The sequence below is a fragment of the Nestor notabilis genome, unplaced genomic scaffold, assembly GCF_000696875.1.
Source record: "Nestor notabilis isolate BGI_N333 unplaced genomic scaffold, ASM69687v1 scaffold19083, whole genome shotgun sequence".
NCBI classification, from domain to species: domain Eukaryota; kingdom Metazoa; phylum Chordata; class Aves; order Psittaciformes; family Psittacidae; genus Nestor; species Nestor notabilis.
Window position 1 is genome coordinate 3,236 of NW_009923577.1, and position 24,033 is coordinate 27,268.

Genomic DNA, 24,033 nt, shown 5'->3' on the forward strand with positions numbered 1-24,033 from the left:
TGAAGTTTGCTTCATTAGGAAACAGGATTTTCATGTTTCATGCCCTTAAAGCCGAGCTTTGTTATGGGCACAGTAGTAAATTCTTGCTTCCCCCACCCCCCCCCCCCCGAAAAAGAGAGCAAATGCTTTTCATTGCAGCTGTTCTCAGGAGCACATACACACTAATTGGCTGGAATCTGGAATAACTTTTTTGCCTACATATTCAAAAATACCACCTTCCCTCAGCATCATGATGCAAATGATTAGACCCAGTGTACAGCCCTTGCCAGTGAGTTGCAGAGCATCAGACATTTCTCAGGGGCTGGTTACGGGGAAGTTGTGTGTTCAGGGCACTGGTAGGGTGTCACTTGGTGGCACAAATTCTTGTTGCCTGAGTTTTTCCATAGGTAGTGTGATATGTACAACAGCCAGAAAAGAGAGTCCTTAAAAGGATTCAACTCTCATTTTTTATCAGGTTCAAAATAGTTTCTATTTTTTCCAGGCTATTTATTCGTTGCTGTCATTGCAATTGGGTTCACAGGTATGAAAGCTGACTGGGGGGCTACCGTGTTTGCAGGTATGGAAATGAACCATGTACTCATGTATGCCTTTTCTCAGCAGCATTTGCCTGTTAATTAATAATTGGTACATCGCCAGGAGCAAAGGAGAAGTAGGAAGGAGTCCCAGGTTATAAAATCTTCAAGGTTATCTTGTTCTTCCTGTTTCCCAGCAGCAAAGCAAGAGTAAGAGAAGTAACCCATAGCAAGGTTGCAGCAAGATGGGGCCTGGCCACGGGGCACTTGCCCTTGGGAGCTGTGGGCTGCTGCCGTGGGGGAGCCACATGGCAGCACATCTGGTCCCACCACACCTCCTGGGCTCATTACAGCAGCTGCAGGCACGTCCTCTCCCAGATGACAGGAAGCAGCAGACACAGGATTTTCCCTTGAATCTGTGTATTGCCTGGGATTTCCAGGTACCTGCTTGCAGCCACCCTTGTGAACATGGTCAGAGCCTCCTCCCCACCACCCATCCCATCAGAAACACTGACTAGCTTCTTTCTATAGGGAGTACCTGCAAGTCCATCGTGACTGGTGGTCATTTGAATTAGAGAAGTGCTTGGCCCAGACCCTTGACACCACATCCTGCAGGATTAATGACATCTCTTAGCACCACAGCCCCTGCTTCAAAACGTGCACCCACCACCTGGGCCAAAAATGCTACCAGCTGCAGGCACACATGTACTGAAATGCTTCCCAACCTCCCTCTAGTAAATACTCACCTAGTTCTCCTGGGTCAAACGCTCCCTTAAGGCCAGTGCATGCTGGAATTATTTTTCTGTGAGGGACCAAAGCTTATCCAGGACACAGGTCTGTCTGATTTTTTTAGACAGACTGGTCCTGCTGGAGAACACCTGGAAAGCATGGGACTAACCTGAGTGTGCTTCTGTGACCAAGGAGGATAAGAACACAAGATAAGAGGTTAAAATTTAAATAATAACAGGAGCCTAAAGATTGCTCCTGTGGCATGTGAACAGTTCACCAGCAGCACTGTTTTTCAAACAGAAAGAAGTAAGAATGCAAAGACAACATGCAATTGGAGCTGGAGCATCTCGGTTCCTCCAGGAATGAACCTGGTTCTCCCCACCCAAATGTTTGAGCCTGGAATTCAGCCAAGCAAAAAGCCTCTCCCAGGATTGGCAAGGTTTGTCAGCAGGATTTGACAGCAAGGTTTGACAGCAAGGCTTGCCAGTGACACAATATTTCAGGAACACAGTATGTCAGTGATCTCCTCACACGGTCATTTTCCCCACTTTCTCCCCATCACCTGCATGCAAACCAGCACATCAAGATCAACCACTATCAGAGCTGGTTTGCTCCACTTCCCTTTGCTTTTGAGCCTTGGTGAAATGGGGGAGACGTGAGTGGTACGTTCAGCTTTAGCAAAACCACTCAAGCTGAAGAGATTGGCACATGCATCCATGTTCCCCAGAGCACCACTTGTTTTTTCTGGAGCGCTGCAGTTTGCTCTTGCAGGCAAAGTGGAGCAGGATGGCGATGGAGGAAACTCGCCCCTGCTACTTTGTGTGCTGTCATTTGCAAGCTGTGGGCAGAGCTGCATTGTGCTTGTATTGATTCACATTTGCCAAGCATAATTACTCCCCGAGCTGCTTGGATTCAAGTCCATGTTTTCCTGCTCTAGAAGGACATACCTGCCTCTCTCAGACAAAGGCTGCACTAACAGTGTTTCCTCCCCCCACAGTGAGGCTCCTTTTCCTTGCAGACGGGGCACAGCAGTGCAGAGTGCAGGCAAGAGGATGGAGAAGAATCCACTTGAAATTCCACTTGTATATCAGCAGAAACCAGACAATAATTATTTTGCAAACAACAAAAAAGCGCCTGCTATGTACAGAACATCTTTTTTTTTTCTTCCTGGAAACGCAAGCCCCTTGCACTTCTCCTTATCTCAGTTCAGAGGCATCCCACAGCGTTCTGCAGCAAGACCTGAAGACCTCCAAAACAGAAAACTGCCAGGCAGCAGAGGCTGCAGCTGAGTCTCTGCAAAGGTGAGGTAACTGTTTAGACTTAGGAAAAAAATCTGTTTCAGCTGAACCACTTCCATTTTGCTTTTATTTTTTAGCAGATGCAGTTTTAAGCACCAGCAGAATCCCAGCTGTGGAAGAGCTGCCAGTGCTCACATGTCACTAGATTGTTTTAAACCAACTTGACTTCAGGCATCCTCTGGATGAGGCTCTGCTGCATGATTTCCCTTGCACTCTCACAGTGCCAGCTTGGCTAACGCAACTCCAGTTAAAACCTGTCCTGTATCTGGAAGGGTGCTGGCATCCAAGCTGGCTGTTTCTGGGTGGCAAAGAAAATGAAGCCAGCACTGTGCGCAGGAGGTTTTCCAAGACACTCCCAACTATTTGGCAAAACACTTGCAGTCACCACCAGAGTGAAAGCCCCATGGGGCTGTGGACCAGCACTGGGGGCACAGCTAGTGCGTTCACCTGGGCTTGGGGCTGGCACTATTTGCTGAGGGTTCCTTCTTTGGGTGGCATGAGCAGAAGGGGCTTCAAAACCAGGGTGGGGAAAGCAGCTGTGTCTCACACAGACAGCAGTAGCTTGGTCCTAAGGCTGCAGGGTTGGAGTGGGACATAACTGGGCTGTTTTGAAGCTCCCTCCAAGGCACTCATCAGGCCCTATCCAGAGGGAGATGTGTGCCAGCTCTCTGGGGACCCTAGCAGGACAGCAGTTACTGGTTTCAGCCCCAGCAGCATCCTCTATGTCAGCCTCTGGTTGCAGGCACTCGTCCAGCCCACTGAACTTACAGAGCACCCAAGGGCCTTGCTCCCGGTTGGGAAGCTCCTGCCTCACACCATCTGGCTGCTGATGGCTTCTTGCAGGCACATGGAGCTCACCTGATTCCCCCAAGCCCTGCAGTTTTGTAACCATCTGACATGTATTTATGCTCGTAAAAGCCACCTCAGAGGCTGCAGGCCACTTGCCATGCCACATTGCTGGGTTACACACACTCATTACCAGGAGACCTCATTGCACTGAGCAGAGGCCAGCAGTACCACCCGGGGTGCAGGATATGGCCCCCGGCATATCAGAATTACAGTATGTCCAAAAAGGAGATCAGAAAGCTTTCATCTTGTTACTGTTATCTTGCAGATAAATTTTAGAAATAAAAAACAGGGCAAAGGGAAACAAAATAATCCACATATCTAGATTTAATATCCAGCCTCATACCGATGGGTTACTGAAAAATGACCTGGAGGGAAGATACCTCCTGCATTAGGAACTGAGATCAGCAACATAATCAGAGTAAATGAAGGGTTTTCTTCATGCTGCTCGATGGAGAAATCCCTGTGACGTGGCTGTGCTCACTATAAATAAATAAAACTTCAGAAACCAGCACGCAGCACAGATGAGATCTGAGCCTCGTAAATGAGTAAACCACTGCCCATGTACGAAATCACTGCAGGTTTTGTGCCTGATCCTCTACGTATTTAACCTCCTCCATGTAAATAGTCCCCTGAAGTTAATGGAGCTGTACTAATTTGCAATGGCTGGAGATTAAGCCGTTGGGGTTAAGCATTTCTGCCAGCTCTGATTGCAGCACGTTGTAGTTACAGGGCTGGAGGATGACTTGGAGGTATTCCTGTTCTGGAAACAAACCATCGGTGGCCCCAGAGCACAGCCCAGGTACGAGCACTCACCTTTCACAGGCTGTGTCCTTGGACACAGAAATCCCACTCCTGCCCTGCAGAAGAGGGTGCAGATATTTAGTCGGACGCTGCAATGTAAAGCTCATTTTTCTCTTTCATTCTCATGGGGGATGTGCCAATATTTTCCAGAGACCGTTTCATTACTATTATGCTGCTTGCAAGCATCTTAATTTAACTCACATTATAGATGCACCAAGGCAAAATGATCTATCTACAACCTAAATAATAAACTGGAGCGAAAACATCCTTGAGCTGCAAGAGGCCAGAACAAGCACTAATTGAAATGTATAAACTTACATAACATTATTTATAGAGAGGAGCCTGATTGTCAAAGGCCCTGAGAGAGCTGGAACATGGGACTGTTTGTTCTCCCCACAAAGAAAAATTAATTATGTAAGTTTATATATTCCAGTTGCTTTGCTTGTCTCCTGATGTGCCTAAGGACTGCCTGAAAGGTATTTATGGTTCCCAGCCCCCACTTCTCGATGGCATTTTTTAACTTTGCACTTCTGCATGCCATTGCCTTGCAGGATCTTAGAGCAGGGAGTTTAGCTTTACACACTGTGTTCTTTGGCCATAGAAAAACGCAGATTTGTCCTGAGGTTCTGCAGTAGCAAATGTATGTTAAGGGGATGCCTGGAGGAGGCCAGGGCTCACCAAGCCACTAGGCATTTTACAGAGGGTGGTGGGGTGGCAGCCGTGTTTTAGGAGCACAGGGAGAGACTTGAGCCACTCACAGGAGGCTGGGATCAAACAGACACCTCTGTTTCAGCCTGCCACCTTCCTGATGTGGCTTTGCTTATTTTCTATTTCACTGCCAAGAACAGAGATGCCATGAAGGCTCTAATGCTCTACATGGTTTGATTTGCAAGGGAAGATTGCCATTTATTACTAAAATGCACTGTATCATACAATTTCCTGGTAATGCTGCATTTGGCCAGGATTGCCAGCTGGCCAGAAAGCTCAGCAAATACGGCAGAGAAATTACGTGTCATCAAACCCAAGTGATTAATGTTTCCTCTCAGGTTCTGGTCAGAGGCACTGAGGCTTTGGGTTTTGTGCTTTTATCACTGTTTTTCCCCCCATTCACCCCTGTAAAATGTCATTCCTCATGGGTCTAGAGACACTTGTCGGCATCCAAAACCGCCATTTATTCAATTACCTGGCTTTACATACTCTCCAGTACCATCTCATTACAAAAGCTAATGGCTGTGTGCCGGAGCTTCAGCCGACTAAGTGAATTAAAATGCAAGCTCCAAGTCCCCGGTACTCAGGGGAGATAAGAAACAACAAAATGTTTTTGTAGAAGTATTTCACACCTCCCGGTTGGCCGATGTCCTCCGACAGCACCGCATTTCAGGGATCTGCCCTTGGGTCCTGTGTGCTGCGATAATGCCGAGGGCCACCTGCAAAATGCCTGGGGCCAAACGCATCCCCAGCTCCCCTAGTCCTCTCCTTCCAGCATGCTTTCAAACCTGTTTTCCTGCAATTTCTTGCACTTCAAGTTCTGCCTTGCTCCAACCAAAAGGAAGGAGGAAGGGCAAGGCATGTGGGAATTTGAGCATGGGGATGATCAAGGAATAATGGCTTTGAACTGAAAGTGGGTAGATTTAGATTAGATATAAGGAAGAAGTTCTTCCCTGTGAGGGTGCTGAGGTGCTGGCACAGGGTGCCCAGAGAAGCTGTGGCTGCCCCATCCCTGGCAGTGTTCAAGGCCACGTTGGACACAGGGGCGTGGAGCAACCTGCTCTAGTGGAAGGTGTCCCTGCCTGTGGCAGGGGGTTGGAACTGGATGATCTTTAATGCCTCTCCCAACCCAAACCATTCTGTGAATCTATGAACCCCATTACATCTGGGAGGAAAGCTTCATAGCACCAGCCTCTACCACCCGTAGAGCTTTTGCTGGAACAAGTTTAGGTGATATCCCAAAATAATCCTCCCCAAATGGTACTCACAGTTCAGAGGTGGATTTGCACCAGGTAAGGTCGTAGCTGCATCCCCCTTGCAACCCTTTCATTGGAGGTGACACATCATGTCCTCTGGGGGCTCTGGTGGCCCCAGGGATTATCCATGGGATTCAGGTACTCAAAGAGGCATTTTTGTTGGGAGGTGTGTGTCCCTTTTGAGGAGAGGAGGACTCATCTGCAGCTTTGCCAAGGCTTGGCTAAACCACGGTGACCTTTATGGGTAGAAACTGCTTTTGGTTGAGAAAGTACCAATGGTGATGCCTGCCTGTCTCCTTGCACCATCACCTTTACCTCCCAACATGGTGAGGGAGGCCCAGGAGCAAAGCTCTGGTTGGATTAAACAGCACTCTGAGCCCTGCTTCCCTGGGATTTGGGAATAATTTAAGAGGCACATTTTAACAGGCCCAGCTCCAGGCAAGGACTCATCGTCTGTTTTTCCATGTGAGGAGACCACATGAAACATAACGCATTAAAAAGTTATCAGCGGCTACTGTGGAGGAGCACTGCGTTCCCCTGCCTGGCATCGCCATGGCATACTGCCGCCTTAAAAAGGCTCCCTCTGTCCCCAGCACTGACTGAGCACCTCTTCATAAATGTTTGGCGTAAATGAATGAACTGTTGAAATTCCCCAGAAGAGGAAGGAAACATTTCCACAAGCAGCATGTGGCAAACATGAGTCTTCAGGGAAAACTCCTCAGAGACTTGCGCATCTACAAATGGTCGGTAACGGTCGAAATCAGGAAATGCACACAGAAAAATAGTAAGTTATTTTATTATAGATAGCAAAGAACTGATGTACAAGAAAGAAAAATCTCTCTAAGTATCAACCAGTTTATCAAAAAGTTAAAGCACAATAAAATGTGGAGGTCACAGACTCTAGCAAAAACCCTCCTGTGAAACACAATAAATGCACAGATGTTAATTCTGGTATCTATACTTGCAAAAAGGACCTGTAAGAAAGGAAAATGAAAAAGAAATGAAAAGTAAAATGAGACTAAGGAACCTGAACAATGAGAAAGTAAATTAACACCAATACAAGTATGCCTCATCATCTGCTGCTTCCCATAGCCTGAAGCTTTATGAAGTACAGTACTTGGATTTGGAAAAATATAGTGTGTCTAAACTGTTGGGTTTTTTTCCGAATACAGATATGCCTAGAAAAATACTCCAAAAATTCATCAGTTCTGGGAATACATGGACCAAGAAAAAAGAAAATAGTGCTAAGAGGAATCATCTTGCCAAGCAGAGAGCGAGTGCACGGCTTGCCAATTGTGTAGTGCGTGATTGAAAGCAACAGCACTCGCAGATATTTTAGGGAGCACCAGATCATAAACGAGTGGCAACTTGGAGGAATTCCCAGAAAACAAGAAGCGATCGCAGGAATAAATTGCAGGGCATTTTAGCGTTGAAAAAGGTGACCTCTGAGGAAGAACCAGCTGAAGGTTGCAACATGTGGCTGCTGTTCGTGAGCCTCCAGTAAGAAGCAGCAGAGCTTGGAATGGGCTGTCCACCATGTGCACAGTGAGTCACCATGGACATGCTGCCAGAGCTGCAGCAGCAGAACCTCGCTCACCACAGGGCGAATCCACCCAGGAAAGCACCAGCAAAAATGGGACCGGAAGGAAATTGCTGGTGCCACTGGGTGCTGTCCCCTGCTTGAGCAGCATCTCCTGGGACACTCCCTGCCCTGCCTCCACCAACACAATGCAGATCAGATGAAATACCTGGACTCTGATTGAAACCAAGCCTGCCCCAGCCTCGTGGCACATGGCAGTTCCACTCGCAAGTGGTTTTCAGTTGTTGGTAAACCAGGATGGATGGAGACTGGGCATATCACAGGCAGGTGAGGCAGTGAGGCAGGTATGAAGGGGAGTTTTCCAAAGTTAAGTATAGTGGAACATGGCATGAGTTGTGTCTCAGCTCCTTCCCTGGCTGTTTTTGAGGCCTGGGCAGGGAAACCTCCCAAGGGAGAAGTGGAACTCAGGCAGGGACCCTCCTTCAGCCCCTCCTCCTGCTGCTTTCCATGTCCCTCACTTTCCTCCTCTGGCTGTGCTGAGCTGCTTGTGTCCCTGCTGTGAACCTCCAAACTGCCTGGCAGGCTTCATTAGCAGCTCGGGGTGCGCTGCAATGTGGCTGCTCCCCTGAAGGAAGGAGGAAGAGGAGGAGGAGGTGATGTCCCTGGTGTCACACTGCTTGCATGGCTCAGCATCCAGGCACAGGAGCTGGTGCCCGTGGTAGGCAGCAGTGGTCTCCAAACAGGATGAGGCCCTTATAGCCAATAAGGTGGTGCTGGAATGTCTGCTCAGACACACCTACACAGCCACATGTTCAGGCTCAGTCTGGTTTACATCTGGGATTTGGGAAAGGAATCTGAAATCTCTCCTGAAGTGTGTAAGCAGCAGCTTTCATTTGCCAACACCACAGAGATATTTAGTGGGGCCATCCATAGCAAGTGACATCCATAATTCCCAACAAATAGCCGCGGGTGCTCGTGTCCTTCACTCAGGGAACCAAAGCAGAGCAGCATCGGAGGCCTCTTTCTCCAAGTTCAGTCAAAAGTAGCCAATAGGTTCAAAACTCTACAGGGAGGGACAGATGGACAGACACACATGTAAACCATGTCAGTAGGAACGTATGGTCCTGCTCAAGGGGGAAATCTGTTCTCCATGCCCCAGCAGCAGCTGAGGATTACAGCGGTCTGGGGAAGCACAGCATCCTCTTCCCTGTCTATGTCAAGCCTCGTGAAGCAGAAACAATTTTGCTGCCCCATGACACTCCTGTGCCCTTACCAAGGGCTGAGCAGAGCGTGGTCCTCAAAACACTCGGCCTTTTTCCCCCATTTTGCACAATAGTTTACAAAAATCCACCAAGAAGAAAATCAGGATCATTAGATATTCAGGGGAGCAATGACTAGAAAGAGAGAAGCAGGCACCCATAAAAACGTGCCACCTTTTAACTTCATACCTCTACCAGTAAAGTATCTAATTATTTCTTAAATGACCCTGATGCTTTTTGCCTCAGCCTCCATGCCTGGTTACCCATTCCACGTATTTATTATTCTTTGCATGAAATAATGCTTCCTGACATCTGTTCCCAGTTTGTTTCTCTTTAATTTCCATTTATAGCACATTTTCCTATCCTCTGACCATGTTAAAATAAAACAATAAGTACGTTTGACACAGTGCAAGTTACTTAAGATCATGAGCCTTCCCTGACCTCGATTTTTCTTTTTTTAAACATGCTCTAAAATGCAGATAAACCCCTCCATATTAATGAACTATGATGAAAAAGCAAGTGGAAAGCTCAAAGATTCATCAGCCACTCAGCATTCCACACCTGTGCCAGCAGCCAGGTACCCGTGGACCAGTGTGGGGATTGGTTAGTAGCTACAGTCCAGTTCCACTCTGTCAAGTATCTGCTGGAGAGAGCAAGGAGCTGTGGGGCTGTGCAATCCTTCCATGAGATGGAGGGGAGAACCAGGTGGCTGTAAGAGACAGGGTGCCAGAGGGACAGGCACAGTAAAGGAAATGTTAATTCCTAATGCAGCGATGCAAATTGGCTTGAGTGATGCTTGCCCTTCTGACCAGGCAGATGGGAAAAGGTGCCTTTCCCTCATTCTGAAGGGATTTTGTGTCCAAGTACAATCTGGCAACTCCACAAGCAATAAATTCACAAGGAGAAGCAATGAGGAGTACTTTAGTTATAGCACAAGGATATTTTATGTTGTCATCTCTATCTTGGTACAAGCCCTCAATATAATTTTAGCTCAGGAGGCGGTTGCTTATGAAGCTAAAATAAAATTGAAAGAATCAATTTAGCCTCAAACCAAATGTGTGTGCACACCTTCAGGTTAAGTAACAGCAAAAAGACTGAGCCACTGCCATCTCCAGCTGGTCCATCACCACCTTATGGACTATGAGGTAGTTCTCCAGTAGGGACCATCATGCTTCATGCTCAAGACAGACCCACTAGGTACTCCTGCACGATAAGCCAGTACGTGTGGTTATACATCCTGTTGTGACAAGGATGTGCACCCCTGAATGGAAACATCTGAAACGGAAAACATTTCTTCTCGGTCCTTTGCAGCAGAAGGGTGGTGGTTGCTTTGCAGTTTGGTGCTAAGGCAGAGAGATGTGGGTGCCTCCACAGCCAAGAGCCACAGCAACCTGGGCAGTTCAGCTCATGGTGCCCTGTACGTACCTTATCTGCCCCTGGAAGCTTTCTTCACATAACTATTTTATCAATAGGGCTTTAACCTGCAAGGTTGCCAAGGACATTTTCCTTTTATCCAAATTCCAAGTTGAACATGAACACACTAGAAACCCTGGGTCTAACCTGGGGCTTTTTGAGGTCAAAACAAACATCATGACAAACAGGACTAAAAGCAGCCAAGTTAAACTGTGCTCTGACAAAGCACTGGCCTCTCAAACAAGCTGTGCAGCTCGGTGCCAGGGCTGCACCACTACAGCTCAAGAGCAGGAACGCGATGAGGGTGGATGGTCTTCAGGGAAGTAGGTCAGAAGTGGCTCTGAAGGCTTGCCAGCAGGTTGCTGGATCAGGCGCTCAGTACCTGCAGGAGGGCTGCTGCTTTGGAGGAACCAGCACCTCCCACAGCCCTGTGGCTCCCCTTATTGCCCCCTGGCTCCCCATGGTGTTGGGTAGGTTTGACTGGATGGGCCAGCAACATTGGCCACCTCACACCCTCAGGATCCATTTAGTCCTTAGCAGCACAGACACTCCCATTACAGAAATGTATGTTTGTGTCTCTGCTCCCTGAACTCGCTGCACTTCACCTATTCTCCTGGACTTTGAACTCAAAGCAGACAAAGCTCACATAGGTGGATTTGTTCAACATAGCCCATGGTTTGGAAGGAAAAACATGAGTCCCCCATAGTCTGCTTGTTTCTTCTGCTCATTTCTTCCCTGCCACAACTGGTCAAATTACCTTTGCTGTTCATCCAACCCAGTATTTACAGCATCTGCATGACTCAGAGATTGACTGAGGGGAAAAAGAGAAAAGCTGTGTTGCACTCGAAGGCCTGATGATGCAAAGCTTTACACAAACACCATTGCTGGCTTGGAGAACAGGCCTGGAGGAGCGGATAGAGAAAGCTTCATAGAGTGACTTAGCCCATACTTGGTTGCAAATGCATTCTGCAGTTATCAGGATTTAACAATCATTAGCTAGATTATGTGCACGAAGAGGAATAATGAAAAAGTACCGAGGGCCATTCATTTTCTGAGTTCCAATCTCTTTATTTGGTTAAGTGGTCTGAGTCAATGAGTTCATGCTCTCCTCTATTTCTGAGAGCTTCTTCAGCATCTGGCTCACCTTGGCCTCATCAAACTCCAAACAGAGGAACTCCGATTCCTACAAAACAAGATTGCAAGAACAACAGTTGAGAAAGATAATGGGTTTTTAGGTATACAATGGAGGCACGACAGCAAATTCTGGTTTCCTGATGATCTGTCCCCCGTGTCCCCTTTTTTCCCGGTACCACTCAAATAACCTCAGGAGACCCAGAAGCTGGCTACACCCAACCGAGAGAGAGCAGTATGTGCCAGTGGCTGTCAAAGAGGACACAGGACAGCTGAGCTCTGCCCACCCTTCCCTTCAGTGCAGGCATCAGTTTGGGTGTCTCCTTAGCTGCAGACTTCTGCAAAACTTGTGGGAATTGAATTATATTTGAGACTTCCACTTTTCTTTCCAATCCGCTGATCCCCAAAGCTCTCGTTGCAGATGCTGGGAACTGCAAAGTGGTTGGAGCCACCGCACGAAGCTCGTCATATACAAAACCCAGATTTTATACAGGAAAAACAAGAATCCAAAACAGAGTCTTGTACAGGACATTCCAGTCAGGAAATTCAGGAGAGATTTGTATTCTCTTATTCACGGGTTCTAGTATCAATATAAACTTAGAAGTGAGTTAAGAAGTATCACCGATTTGCTCTGAAAAGTCCTGTCACATCTTGAAAAGTAGTTATCTCTTGACAAGATGGATATTGAGATGCAGTAAAAGGATCTTTTCAAAAGCCCAGATAATAAAGAAGATATATATATATGTATATATAAAAGAATATGTGTGTATGTATGTAGGAAAACATATATATACGAAAAGTTCCAATAATATGGAACTCATTAGTAAACACCAATGTGAAAAGGTCTCCTGAGATCTCCAGCCCATTAGCCTTACCTACTGCTATGTCTATAGTTACAAAGCATTTCCTACAGTCAATCTGGCAGAAGTAATGTTTGAGATTGCCAGAAGCCTGATTTGTGTCCTAAAGGTCATTCCAGGTGAAGCACCATGAGTGACAGAGAAACAAACTGAAAGTATTTGAAGATGAAAGTGCAGCCGATATGGAGGAGGTTTCCTTATGAGACACCGGAACAGTTTCAGCCATGAGAATCACTGTTTATTATCTTATCTGCTAACAACCAAATCAACCAATAGACCAAGGGGCAGAGCTTTGTCATAGATTTATTATGTGGGTGCTTCTGATCAGAAAGGGTTCCAAAGAACTACAGAGAACTTAGACTGAATGATGTATCAGTAAAGTTCAGTAACAGTCACATAATATATACCATGCAGAATATACAGATGACTACGAGGAAAGACCTTTGTGTGAGCAAGCAATTATGTTCATCAACAGCATCCTACTGGAAACTATTACTGTAGGTTGTGGTTTTGTTTCTTTTTTTTCAGAACTAATCACTCATCTCTATAGTACCACTTAGTACATTCCAAAACATCACAGAAGTAGCGTTAAACATTCAGGATCAATGACAAGAGAGAGATGAAATCTAGGACTTGGAAGCAAGGGCTCTCTCACACAATTTTTCTTGTCCTTGACAAATGGTTATTGACACGTCTTATGGAAATATCTTGTATATAACATCTCTGCAAGCATAATTATAGTAAAGCATAATTACAGCTGATCACTGTGCAGAAGGAAGATGTTTGGTGATGAATTTGACAGCTTAACTCCACAGTCATAGTCCTTGACAGGACAAACTCCAAGGCCAAACTCCTGGTGACATCTCAGGCTTTCCAGCCACAACTGTGCACCTCAAGTCATGAGAGCCCATCAACCAGCTTCCCCAGGCCAGGGTTTGCCCATGCAACATCTTCAACATCTGCATAAGCTGATTTTAGGGTTTAATGACATGGCGAATGTGAGCGGACAGAAGAGCAAAGTGCCCAGCTCTGGTGGAGATGTTTTTACACAAGCCTAAGGCATAAGGAGGACTTTTTTTTCCCCTCCTCTTCAGGTTTTGTCAGTTAAAAGGAATGTAAACTAAGCAAAAGGACACTCTTAGATTACACTAAGGCTCTGCAAGGCACTTTATACAAGCTTAAGTGTACTGACAAAGCATACTTTTATCCATAAAGCAGCTAAAACTTTCCAATGAGGGTTGGATGGTACCTAGTTATGACACTCTCACGTGGACCAATCTAAAACATGACCAAGAGGGCTGTGAATCAGGCTGCTCAGAATTTGGGTTCAGTTTTATTTAATGCCTTGTTAGTTTATACCCTCTACGAAAAAAAGTAAGAAAAAAGAAGACAGAGCTGTGAAATTCAAAACTCCTCATTGCTCGCCTCAGGTGTCCTCCAGGAGCAACACAAATTTGGTACCTCTGCTCCTCCTCAGCAAGAAACACATCATCCTTTTTGATAATTCCTACTGTTAAAAGAAATCTCAGCCCACTTGGAGCCCCTTCAGTTAAGCAAAACCAAAATGGAACAAGTCATTCATTACTTGGAAGTCCTGAAGCATGACACATTGGACTTCAGCTGAGCTCTTCGTGGAGATCGTAGAATCACAGAATGGTTCGGGTTGGAAGGGACCTTAAAACTCATTCAGTTCCAACCCCCTGCCATGGGCAGGGACACCTTCCCCTAGAGCAGGTTGCTCCAAGCCCCTGTGTCCAACCTGGCCTTGAGATGGACATGGTCTCTGGAAAAAGGGCCGTGTATGCGCATAAGCGGGGCCATTAAGTGCATAATCATTGTGCAATGGAAATGGCACATGCATCCCACCTTCAGGCTGGAAAGCCAAGCTCAGTGCTCTCAGAAAGGTGTGGGAATGGACATCCATTTCCTGTGGCTGTCTTGGTTTTCTCCCCACATGCTTTCCCACCCCTCCTCCCACTTCCCTCCTGAGCCTGGGCTATAAAAAGGAACTGCAAAACAAACATCCAAGAAACACAAACTCCCCCCAGCCTCCAATCAGGTCTTCCAGGTTTCTTTCTTTTTCAGTAACAACAGAGTGCTGCAAAAATATTTCTATGAGAGACTAAGAGAAGCACAACTTTATCTCAGTAGTTACAGTTAAACCCATGTATTTTTAGAAAACCAATCCTCACACATTCAAAACTTAAAAACATAAGCAGTTCTCTATTGCGTTAGTGTGAGCAGCTACCTGAAATGGTTTCCAGCAACTTTGATCCATCTTGTATTTTTAAGTTTTAGCTACTGTGTTGAAAAACAAAGATAAACCCTCTGAATTCAGGCATAATTTTATTCGTATCATTTCCACTTGATTCCGGGACAACCTATGACACTCATTCAGGGAACTTAGTCACTGCCTGGACTGCAGCGTAAGTTGGGAGTAAATCTGCTTTGGATCACGAAGTGTCTTGACTAAGGCTTGTTCCATGGGCTGGGGTGGTGGGTTGGGGCATGTCCCAACACAGAAGTGAGGAATTCAGCTTTGTTAGCAAGTGGTGGTCACACATGGGACACTGGTAGGGTTCGGTCAGTGGGGTGCCATGCTGGCCCAAGGACATTGAAGGTTGCTACATGCAAATATTTGCCTACTCAGGTGGAAACACCTTGGACAAAGGTGTGAGAGGCGAGGAGAACCCCCTGCCAAGGGGCAGGAATCACAAACTGCTCAGCAACTGAACAAAGATGCCAAGGTGTTGATGACAGCCTCAACAACTCACAACTCAGGTGGGGTTCAAAGAACTGGGGGCTTTCTTCCATTAATTCAGAGAAGCGCTGCCAGCTACCAGGAGAGCAGGTCTCCATGGTGCAGCAGAGATGTCATGTGCAAGGGGAGAGGGAGCCAACTCCACCTTCACACTGGGAGCACTCTACAGCGTTCAAGGCATGGAGACAGGGAGAAACGCAGGGTTTGTCCAGTTAGATACTATTTTCATATCAAAAGCAGCAGCATTTTACAACTCTGTGCAAGGAGAACACAGGAAATGCTGTGTGCCCATCCTCACCTCTGTGGATTCCAGACATGCCTGGAGTGAGCACAAGCCCACTCACAGCCTTGAACTGGGGTCTCAGAGACCACTGGGCTATTGGTGCCACTATATCCCTGGCCTTGAACACTGCCAGGGATGGGGCAGCCACAGCTTCTCTGGGCACCCTGTGCCAGTGCCTCAGCACCCTCACAGGGAAGAATTTCTTCCTAATGTCTAATCTAAATCTCCCCTCTGTCAGGTTAAAACCATTCCCCCTTGTCCTGTCACTACATGCCCTTGTAAAATCATGTAATATTCTACCATAATATGCCAGGAGCCAACCATGTAGAGTTTTCCTCCCAAACAGCTGCCCCTGTCTCCTCTGCAGAGAAGTCACCTGCAGAGTGCATCTGGCCACAGCTCAACCCACTACCTGCAGCAGGATGTGTGCAGCAGCTCAGGGGAGAGACAAAGTTGTCCCCACCTGCCCAGTGGGGTTTCACCACTCCTCCATGGATGCTGCCACTTCCACTGCACACCCAGCTGTGGGCACCCTCCTGCTGCAGAATGAGGTGCCCAGCATCTTACTCAGACAAGGCTTAGTTGTGTAGCAGGAAAAAGCACTGAAATACATAGAAGGACCACCTTTCTTTGGAGGATTGCAGGCACACCTATACCTCTGAAGAATACATGTCTTATGTTCAATCCTAATAAGTTATTGAGGGGGATGTTTCAGATATAAATTGAATGTAACACATTCAAATTGTTTATTTTCAGGTTGGACGGGGCTTTGAGCAACCTCGTATGCTGGGAGGTGTCCCTGCCCATGGCAGGGGGGTTTTAAGTGGATGATCTCTAACCCAAACCATTCTGTGATTCAGAAGAAACTCAAGGATATATAAAGCCACGTTACAAGCTAACCAAACATTTTCTTTCAGACAGAATTATCTCCGTAAACACAAACCTGAAAACCATCTCTGACTTTTACTGTAAGTGCACTAAAGAAATTGCAGGCTTTGCTTACATCAGAGCAGTAGGGTTAGGGTTAAATCAGCAATGTATTAACACCAGATGAGTACCTTACAAGTCACAGTACAAGCAAATCAGGTGGCAAATGGAAAAGCCAGTGGGGGATAAATAAAACAATCCTGGAGAAAGCTGCTGGTGTTGCAAGGACCAGGTCACTAAGGCATCACTAGGGCATCCTAAGGCATTTCACGAGCCTCAACCTGTGGTCAGGTTGCACCAAGCATGACAGCAAACACGTGGGAATTCAGAGCATGCTCATCTCCTACAGCAACACCCACGAGCAGAAACAAATGTCGCTTTGTTTCCAAGGCATTAATTAAACAGAAAAGACAAAATACTGATTTCAGAGTAAATCCGCGGGTTTTCTTTTTTCCACTTTTACAAATGAGTCTCAAGATATTGCTTATCTGGAGTAAAAGGAAACATGTGCATGGGCTTAGAGAGAACACGCTCCAGCAGCACGAGTTAGGGTTACCAAAAAATCTCCTTGTGAAGAAATACTCCAAATTTGCTAATTCCATTTAAATACTATTTTAGTAAAACACCTTCAGGGATGACCCTGTAAGTAATACCCCAAGTCACAAGTGTAATGGTATTTCAACAGGAAAATCAATAATGGCCAACTACCTTATCGGCTCCGATTTCCTCCTTGCCCGCTCTGCACCAGAGCGGGTTTGGCCTATGCCAGTGTGATCCAGCTTCCCATTCTCACGACCAAGAACTGCACATTCTCAGTTGTCCCTTTTTAATTTTTTAATCACTAAAAGATTATAATTGTAGCTGAAAAGAAAGTGTTTGGAAATAGCCAGTGAGGAAACCCAGAGAACTGGCAGAGACCTCGCAGCAGTAATTGCACCTTAACTTTGCAAATAACAAGAATACAAACCAGTCAAAGTCCTGTAGACTTGCTTTACGTGTTGCTCCACCAGGGTCACTTGGGTAGTTTTTAAGTCGATAGATTGAAAGCACAAGGTGGCTTTGGTCAATCCTCAACACCTCAGCACTGCTGGGAGCAGGGGGAGTGGAGGCAGCTCTAAGCAGGGATAGTGAGCTGCCTGTGGAGCCCACTGGCTCCAGTGTTAAAAGGGAACTGGCAAACAGCCTCAGTCATGCCAGTGACCTGGCCACTGCCTGAAGGTATTAATAGCATGCTCCATGTTAGAGCTATTTCTCTAACACAGACAGAAACAATATTACCTTCAAGGTTTAGCTGGAGCTGCTTAGAGGCTTGCATGACAAAGAAAAGCTAATTTTAATTAAAAGAAATAAGGGAGGGGGGGATTTAAAAACATAAAAAAAAATAAAAAAATTCCCCCACCCCAAAAAAAACAAGAGAAAAGAAATAATAATAAGAAAATCCCAGTATAATCACAGAATCATGGAACAGTTTGGGTTGGAAGGGACTTTAAAGCTCACCTGGTTCCAACCCCCTGCCATGGGTAGGGACACCTTCCACTAGACCAGGCTGCTCAAAAACCCAAAATAACCCAAAATTCAAACTGGAAATTAGACACATTTTAAACAGGGAAAAGACTCATTTTCCTTGGAAAACACACATCTGAAAGTCATTTTGCAAGGATGCTGCCAAGTTCTATTGCAGAAGCTCCCTTCATTGCAGACTACTCTTACTCATTACTGTGGGAATTTGCTATTGTACTGTCTGGTGGCAGAAAATAAATAAACCCTGATAAGTAAACCCTGATAAACTCACCTCAGCATTATTACCACTATTACTTGCTTCCAAACCTTTCTTTGGAGGGCCTCTCCTTGACACCTGGTGCACACAATTCAGATGTGACTCACCAGGGCTGCGTGGTTAAGAGGTGTTGGGTTTTGCTCTACTACATTGTGCTTTCTGCACGACACAAACCCACATCCCTCTTCCCATGCAAACATCTGTGGTAGCTGCTGCAGGAACGTCAAAACACACAGAGAGCTACACCTGATCTTCTTGTAGAGCACTGGGGTGGAATATTCCTCACAGCACTGAGCACTTCCTGGCTGCTCCAGGTTTGCTTCTACAAGGAATAGTTGCTCACACCATTCCTAGCAGGACTGGGGGGAGAGAGAGAGAGCAATTACCTGTGTAATTCATGCCAAAAGAAGTAGTAAAAGATAATGTGTAAGTTACCATGACAATGTTCTCGGAAGTAGGAAAACATGACCCAAAAAGAAAAATACTGAATTTGAGCTTATGTCTTCCTCAGAAATCAGGGTAACACCACACTGAACTGGGTGATTCATGCTAAGGGGAAGTATTTTGTGTCAGAGGTTTGTGAAAGCGATTTATTTTTGCTGTTTAGATTCTCAGCTTGGTAACACCTGGTAAATGATAAGAAGAAAAGAACCCCCCAAAACTGGGCTGTCACAAGCCAGTGCAGGGCGATGAAAGTACGAGATGCTGCATCAAATCTGCTATCACATTGCATCACTCGTGATCCCCCTGCGAACCTCAGAAGTTATTCTTAGATTCATTAATATTCTGCAAGATACACTGGGGCACAGGATAATGACAGCAATGTCTAGATAATTCCAGAAAATTTGGAACGGATCCACTGATCTCATATGACCACATTTCTGACAATACTAAATCCATTACTTTTCATTCAATGCAGAGCTATTTTTGCCACAAGCCTATAATCACAGCCTTCAAAAACTCTAAGGTAAAGTGCAATTCATTTCCATAATACTGTATAAAATAAAGCACAAATATTTGTAACTGAAAGTGCCTTCTAATTCCCCTCCATTATTTTGGTATTACATGAATCAAGAATCTCTTAAGCAAATGATTACTACAGCTCCATAGAAAAGAACAGTTAACCCGCTTGCAGGTTTTTTAATACTTTTAATGTAACATCAAGCCTGTAATATCACAGATTAAACAGATAAAGGATTGTAGAAACTGGAATAATTCCAGGAGCATAAGACTAGGTCTCTGATACTGCACACCAAAGGTAATGTCATTGCTTTTTGTTAGCAGCTTACTGAAAATAGTCTACGTCGTCTTTTATGCCTTATACATGAAAAAAGAGTATTTACAGATGCAGAGACGCACATGCTTTAACCTGCCGGTCTGTACATTTCTTTTAGAAGCACAGATTTCTTTTCAGAAAGTGTTACAGGGAATTAAAAAACCAAACCAATCCATATTTTAATCAGTGTAACTAATTAGAAGGATGCTTACACTGTCATTCTTACGCGTTTCACATCAGAGACTTAACAAGAATAACAAGAAGAAGAAAAAAGACAGCTTGACACTTTTATGCAAGCTTTATATATTTTCTATATGGCTATGCTGTTTTCAACCTGGTGCTAAGAACTTGCATTGACTTCTGCAAGCCTTCCAACTTCTCTTCTTGGTTTTTGTAAAAAATCACTTCAATTTGTACCCATTTCCTTTTTTTGAACTGCTTTAACCTGATGTATTCTCCATATCCTGCCCAGAGAGCAGCATCCTGCCCTGTGTGCTCCCCCCCCTCCACAGACTCTGTATTAGAGGGGTTACTTACCCATGCCTCCATTAAAACTATTACACCACACTGCACAAATACAGAGGCTGGCAATGAACAAACGCTGGACGTCCAACACGGGTAATTACCCTGCGTTTGTGATCTCCTGTTTCTTTTCATTAGTGAAAGAGTGCTCAGTCATAACCGCTGTGTTCCAGATGCTGCAAGGACACTGCTCATTCATTATGGATGTTGATTAGCCCAAACCCGCAGCTGGTTTGGAGAAAACACTCTGAACGTCTCTCCTACAAGAGCAAAACACATTCAAATTCCCTAAATGCTGAGCCACTTTGTACAGCAACTTTCTGTGGCCAGAAGGGAAATGCTATAAAAGCCACAGCTCTGCTGGTACCAACACAATACAGAAGACAAGACCTGTACATGCTGACAAAATGCAAATTTCATTCTCATTTATGGATGACTCACTGCAAGATTATACCTGCAGCTTTTTATGTGGGCTTATCTGATTGATTGCCACTTGCTCAGCTTGCTTACCTGGTTCCTCCAACACCCTTTTATAAGGTCTTCAGGTAGCTGAGACTCAAGTTACCCCACAAATGCCTTTCCAAATCTGCTGCGGTCACTGGACATCACAGGAGGTTAACAGAATGGAAACCCTGTTATGGCTCTCCCTCGCTGAAGAGCAGCCTATGTTTAAATGTATATAACACACATAGTAGTTTGGTCTCCTGTCTCTTTACAGTTCAAGTCACTGAATATAAAACTGAATTTGATAAGGAATTCCCAGTGATTTCTTCACTCCTGTAGTCAACCAGCTTCATAAATGTGGAGTGACTGAAATGTGTTAATAGTAATTGCTTAAAAATAGCCTGGTTTGTCCTCCTGAGCCCCACATGCCAACACTGAGCACCAATGATAAGGTTGCAAAGTCAGTCAAACCCATGAAGCTGCATCAGCTTCGTTTCAGCACTTGGTAAGCCAGCAAAGAGATGCAGAGCCTAAAATCCCTCTGGTGTAGCCACAGTCTGAGATACCTACCCCCTTTTTCAGAAACCTGCAGTATTTTAATAGTGCTCCATACCTTTTCAACACAGTTCTAACCACCTGTGGCTGTAAGCACATGGTTCTCTGCAGATTTACCTGCATTTGCCTCTGGCACCCAGAAAATGGGGAACATCTCATTTGGGAAATGACCCTGCAGTGCTCAGCTGTGGCCAGCCTCACCAAGCCTCGCGCCAGGGCTTTGCAGACTGAGGTCTGGCTTACACGTGAGGTTGTCTCATACCTTCTGGCAATGCCCCTTGGGTAGCCAGTTCATAAGCCTGCACTCAAAGCTGGGTACCTACAGCAGTGCCTACCGCTTCCAGAGGCTGCATTACCACTCTGGAACATGCTCACTTCAGGCAAAATCCTCTAGGAACTGAGCTGCTGAACAAAATCTCTATCAAGGATGCACAAATAAGATTTTCAGAGGCTCATAAATACATGGGTTTTTTCCTCACAGTCTTGATCTTGGAGATGGACAAGCAGTCTGGGAAGGATTCAGCCTGGCATGGGAAATACTGATCATGTAAGTTGGTCAAAGCTGAAGGTGACTAAATGTAGTGTTGGGTAATTATAACTAAAAGCAATGCCATCACTGTTGCCTTCTTTAGATAGGAACAGAGTTGCAGCAGGATAACAAAAAGTCTTAAGATCTAACTCCCGGTGCAGGAATGAAAAGCAAGATGCCTTCCGAAAGTTCTGAAAGAACTGAAAGAATAATGCAAAAGGAACCCCTCCAACTCTTTTCCAGCCCTACAGACACTATTTTGACACAGAAAGCACATCAGGACTGTCTTAGTCGAACTCCAGCATCTTTGAAAGAACAGCTGAGCTCAAGAGTTCTTTCAAGCCCTAAACCAAGGCCACAGGATGTTTAAGAGGGGCATTTATCTCCTGCTGCCTGAACAGCTTGAAGTAAATAGGTGTAACAGCATGCAAAATAAATCACCTGCTTAGTCCATTAACACTTTCTTGGTGATGCTGGTATGCAACTCTGGTTGGGTCTTAAGCCCAGTTGTTATGTACAAGAAGGTGTAAACACACAAAGAGTTAAATCACCACCTAAAAAATGCATTTGCTTTCTAACTGTTCTTGGCACAAACTTTGTTTCCATTAGGAAAGCTTAAAATACCTCTCTGCAGATCGGCTGCAGAGATTTCTATCACTTCGTGTGCATATTAGGGAGAAAGCCTGGTCTTTCCCATCCTACAGGCATGGCTATTTCCTCCTTGCAGGTAAAGGGCAGTACAGGTCTAGAGAGCTGGGACTCTTCAAGGGCAAGGATTATTAAGGGAGAATTTAGGAAGAGTTTATTCAAGGGCTTGTGGTCAATTTCTGAAAATCACAGAATCACAGAACAGTTTGAGATTTGAAGGGACCTTCAAATCTCATCTAGTCCAACCCCCGTCAATGAGCAGGGACATCTTCAACTAGATCAGGTTGCCCAGAACCACATCCAGCCTGCCCTTGAATGCCTCCAGGGATGGTGCATCCACCACCTCCCTGGGCAGTCTGTGCCAGTGTTTCACCACCCTCATTGTAAAGAATTTCTTCCTTATAACTAGTCTGAATCTTAATAGACCAGTCATCACTGGACTAACCCCTGTCTGGGAGATGGTACATAAAAGCTATGTGGAATCATGTTAATTCTGTAACAAACACGGTTGCCAGTTCCCAATCATCCTAAAAGTGTAAATTAGACTGAAAATTTCACATTATTTTTCCTCCTTCAGAAGAAAGCTTTTGGGAATCCTCTGCAACGCCAGTGTCTGTCATGGGATGCACTCTTAGGGAAATAAAGGCTGAACTATTAAGTTTAACATTTATATGTATCTTTCTCCATGTGAATGTCCCAGTGCATGCCTATGGATATCTGGCTGGGCTTAAGAGGTTTTAAAAGAAAGAAAATACAGTGAAAGCTGCAAATGTCACCAAAGTGTACAGAGAAGCAGATAAAGACAGCATTAAAAAAATAAATTAAATTACCTTTATCACTGTGAGATTTGTATCAACACGTGTTTAAAAAAATAAAGGAAATACACTGTATTTCTGGCAGGGCATCAGGCTTTCATTTTCTTAATCATTCTCTAGCTCATCTCAGCTCCCGCACCACTGGTAGTCTTTCCCCTGCCGGTGCTCACAAGGGTACCAGTGATGAGAAAGCTCCATCATCACTTATTTGAGCTCTGTCTGCTGTGTCAGCTCTTCATTAACAAAGAGTCTCTTGCTGGAACCGCTGCAAGGTGATGTACTTTCCTCCAAAAGTCCCCTGCAGGGCACCTTAAAGGGTAAATGTCCTTCCTCAGTTGTGCTCGTTGCCTTCCTGTGCTGATCTGCATTTTTCTATTTCTATCTCGTTTGACAGCTGTACTTGTTTTCTTGCACCATATTTTGTTTGGTTGGTGTTTTTAAGCCTGCTCACAGAGCTGAAATGTCAGTCTAGAGCTTTCTTCATCCATGTTTAATACCTAGGCTAGTCTCTGGTTTTTCAGTCTTGTAGCACCTGATTGCAATATGAAATTAGTCTCTGAAAAAGACAGCCCTTGCTAGAAGGATTGTCTGCATTTACCCTAAATTTGGCTTCTCCAGTGAACATTAAGCAGACCTGGAATTTGGATTCATCACATTTTAACCTCCCTATTATCTAACATGGGACTCATGCAGCATCACAAAAAAAAAAAAAAAAGAAAAAGAAAAAGAAAAATCAGGCATCATCCAGCATTGTAAAAAAACCCTTTTCAAAATCAAGTTTAAGTATTTTGTGGTATTATTTACCATTTTCTTAAATGTATGGGAAAGTACCATATTATAACATCAAACCCTCCATGCTACTGGGCATGTGTTTGTTTTAGGGTATCATCAACACTGGAGTTTGCAGACTGTGCATTTAGTTAACTCTTAATTACATAAGGAAATTTCTCTGCTTTTAACCTAACTGTTTATTTAATCAAATCAGTGTCAACCACGTTCCTCTGTTACCGCAGTATTTACCGGCAGGGAAATGGGAATGAGCTGTGGGGTTAAGGAGTCTTGGGTGACATGGACTAGTGTGAGGCGTCCCGGCCCATGGCAGGGGGGTTGGAACTAGATGACCTTAAGGTCCTTTCCAAC

The 24,033-nt window shown here is 45.1% G+C and overlaps 1 protein-coding gene across 1 annotated transcript in view; it reads right to left on the minus strand.

Moving 5' to 3' along the window:
- Positions 1-11,418: 11,418 nt before the first annotated feature.
- Positions 11,419-24,033, minus strand: part of COMMD1 (copper metabolism (Murr1) domain containing 1) — a gene marked incomplete at its 5' end in the record, with an annotated part of 53,652 nt that continues 41,037 nt past the window's right edge. Inside the window, one exon of the mRNA XM_010012230.1 lies at positions 11,419-11,548. Within this exon, the coding sequence (XP_010010532.1) occupies positions 11,441-11,548 (108 nt within the window). The remainder of the gene's footprint in view (positions 11,549-24,033) is intronic.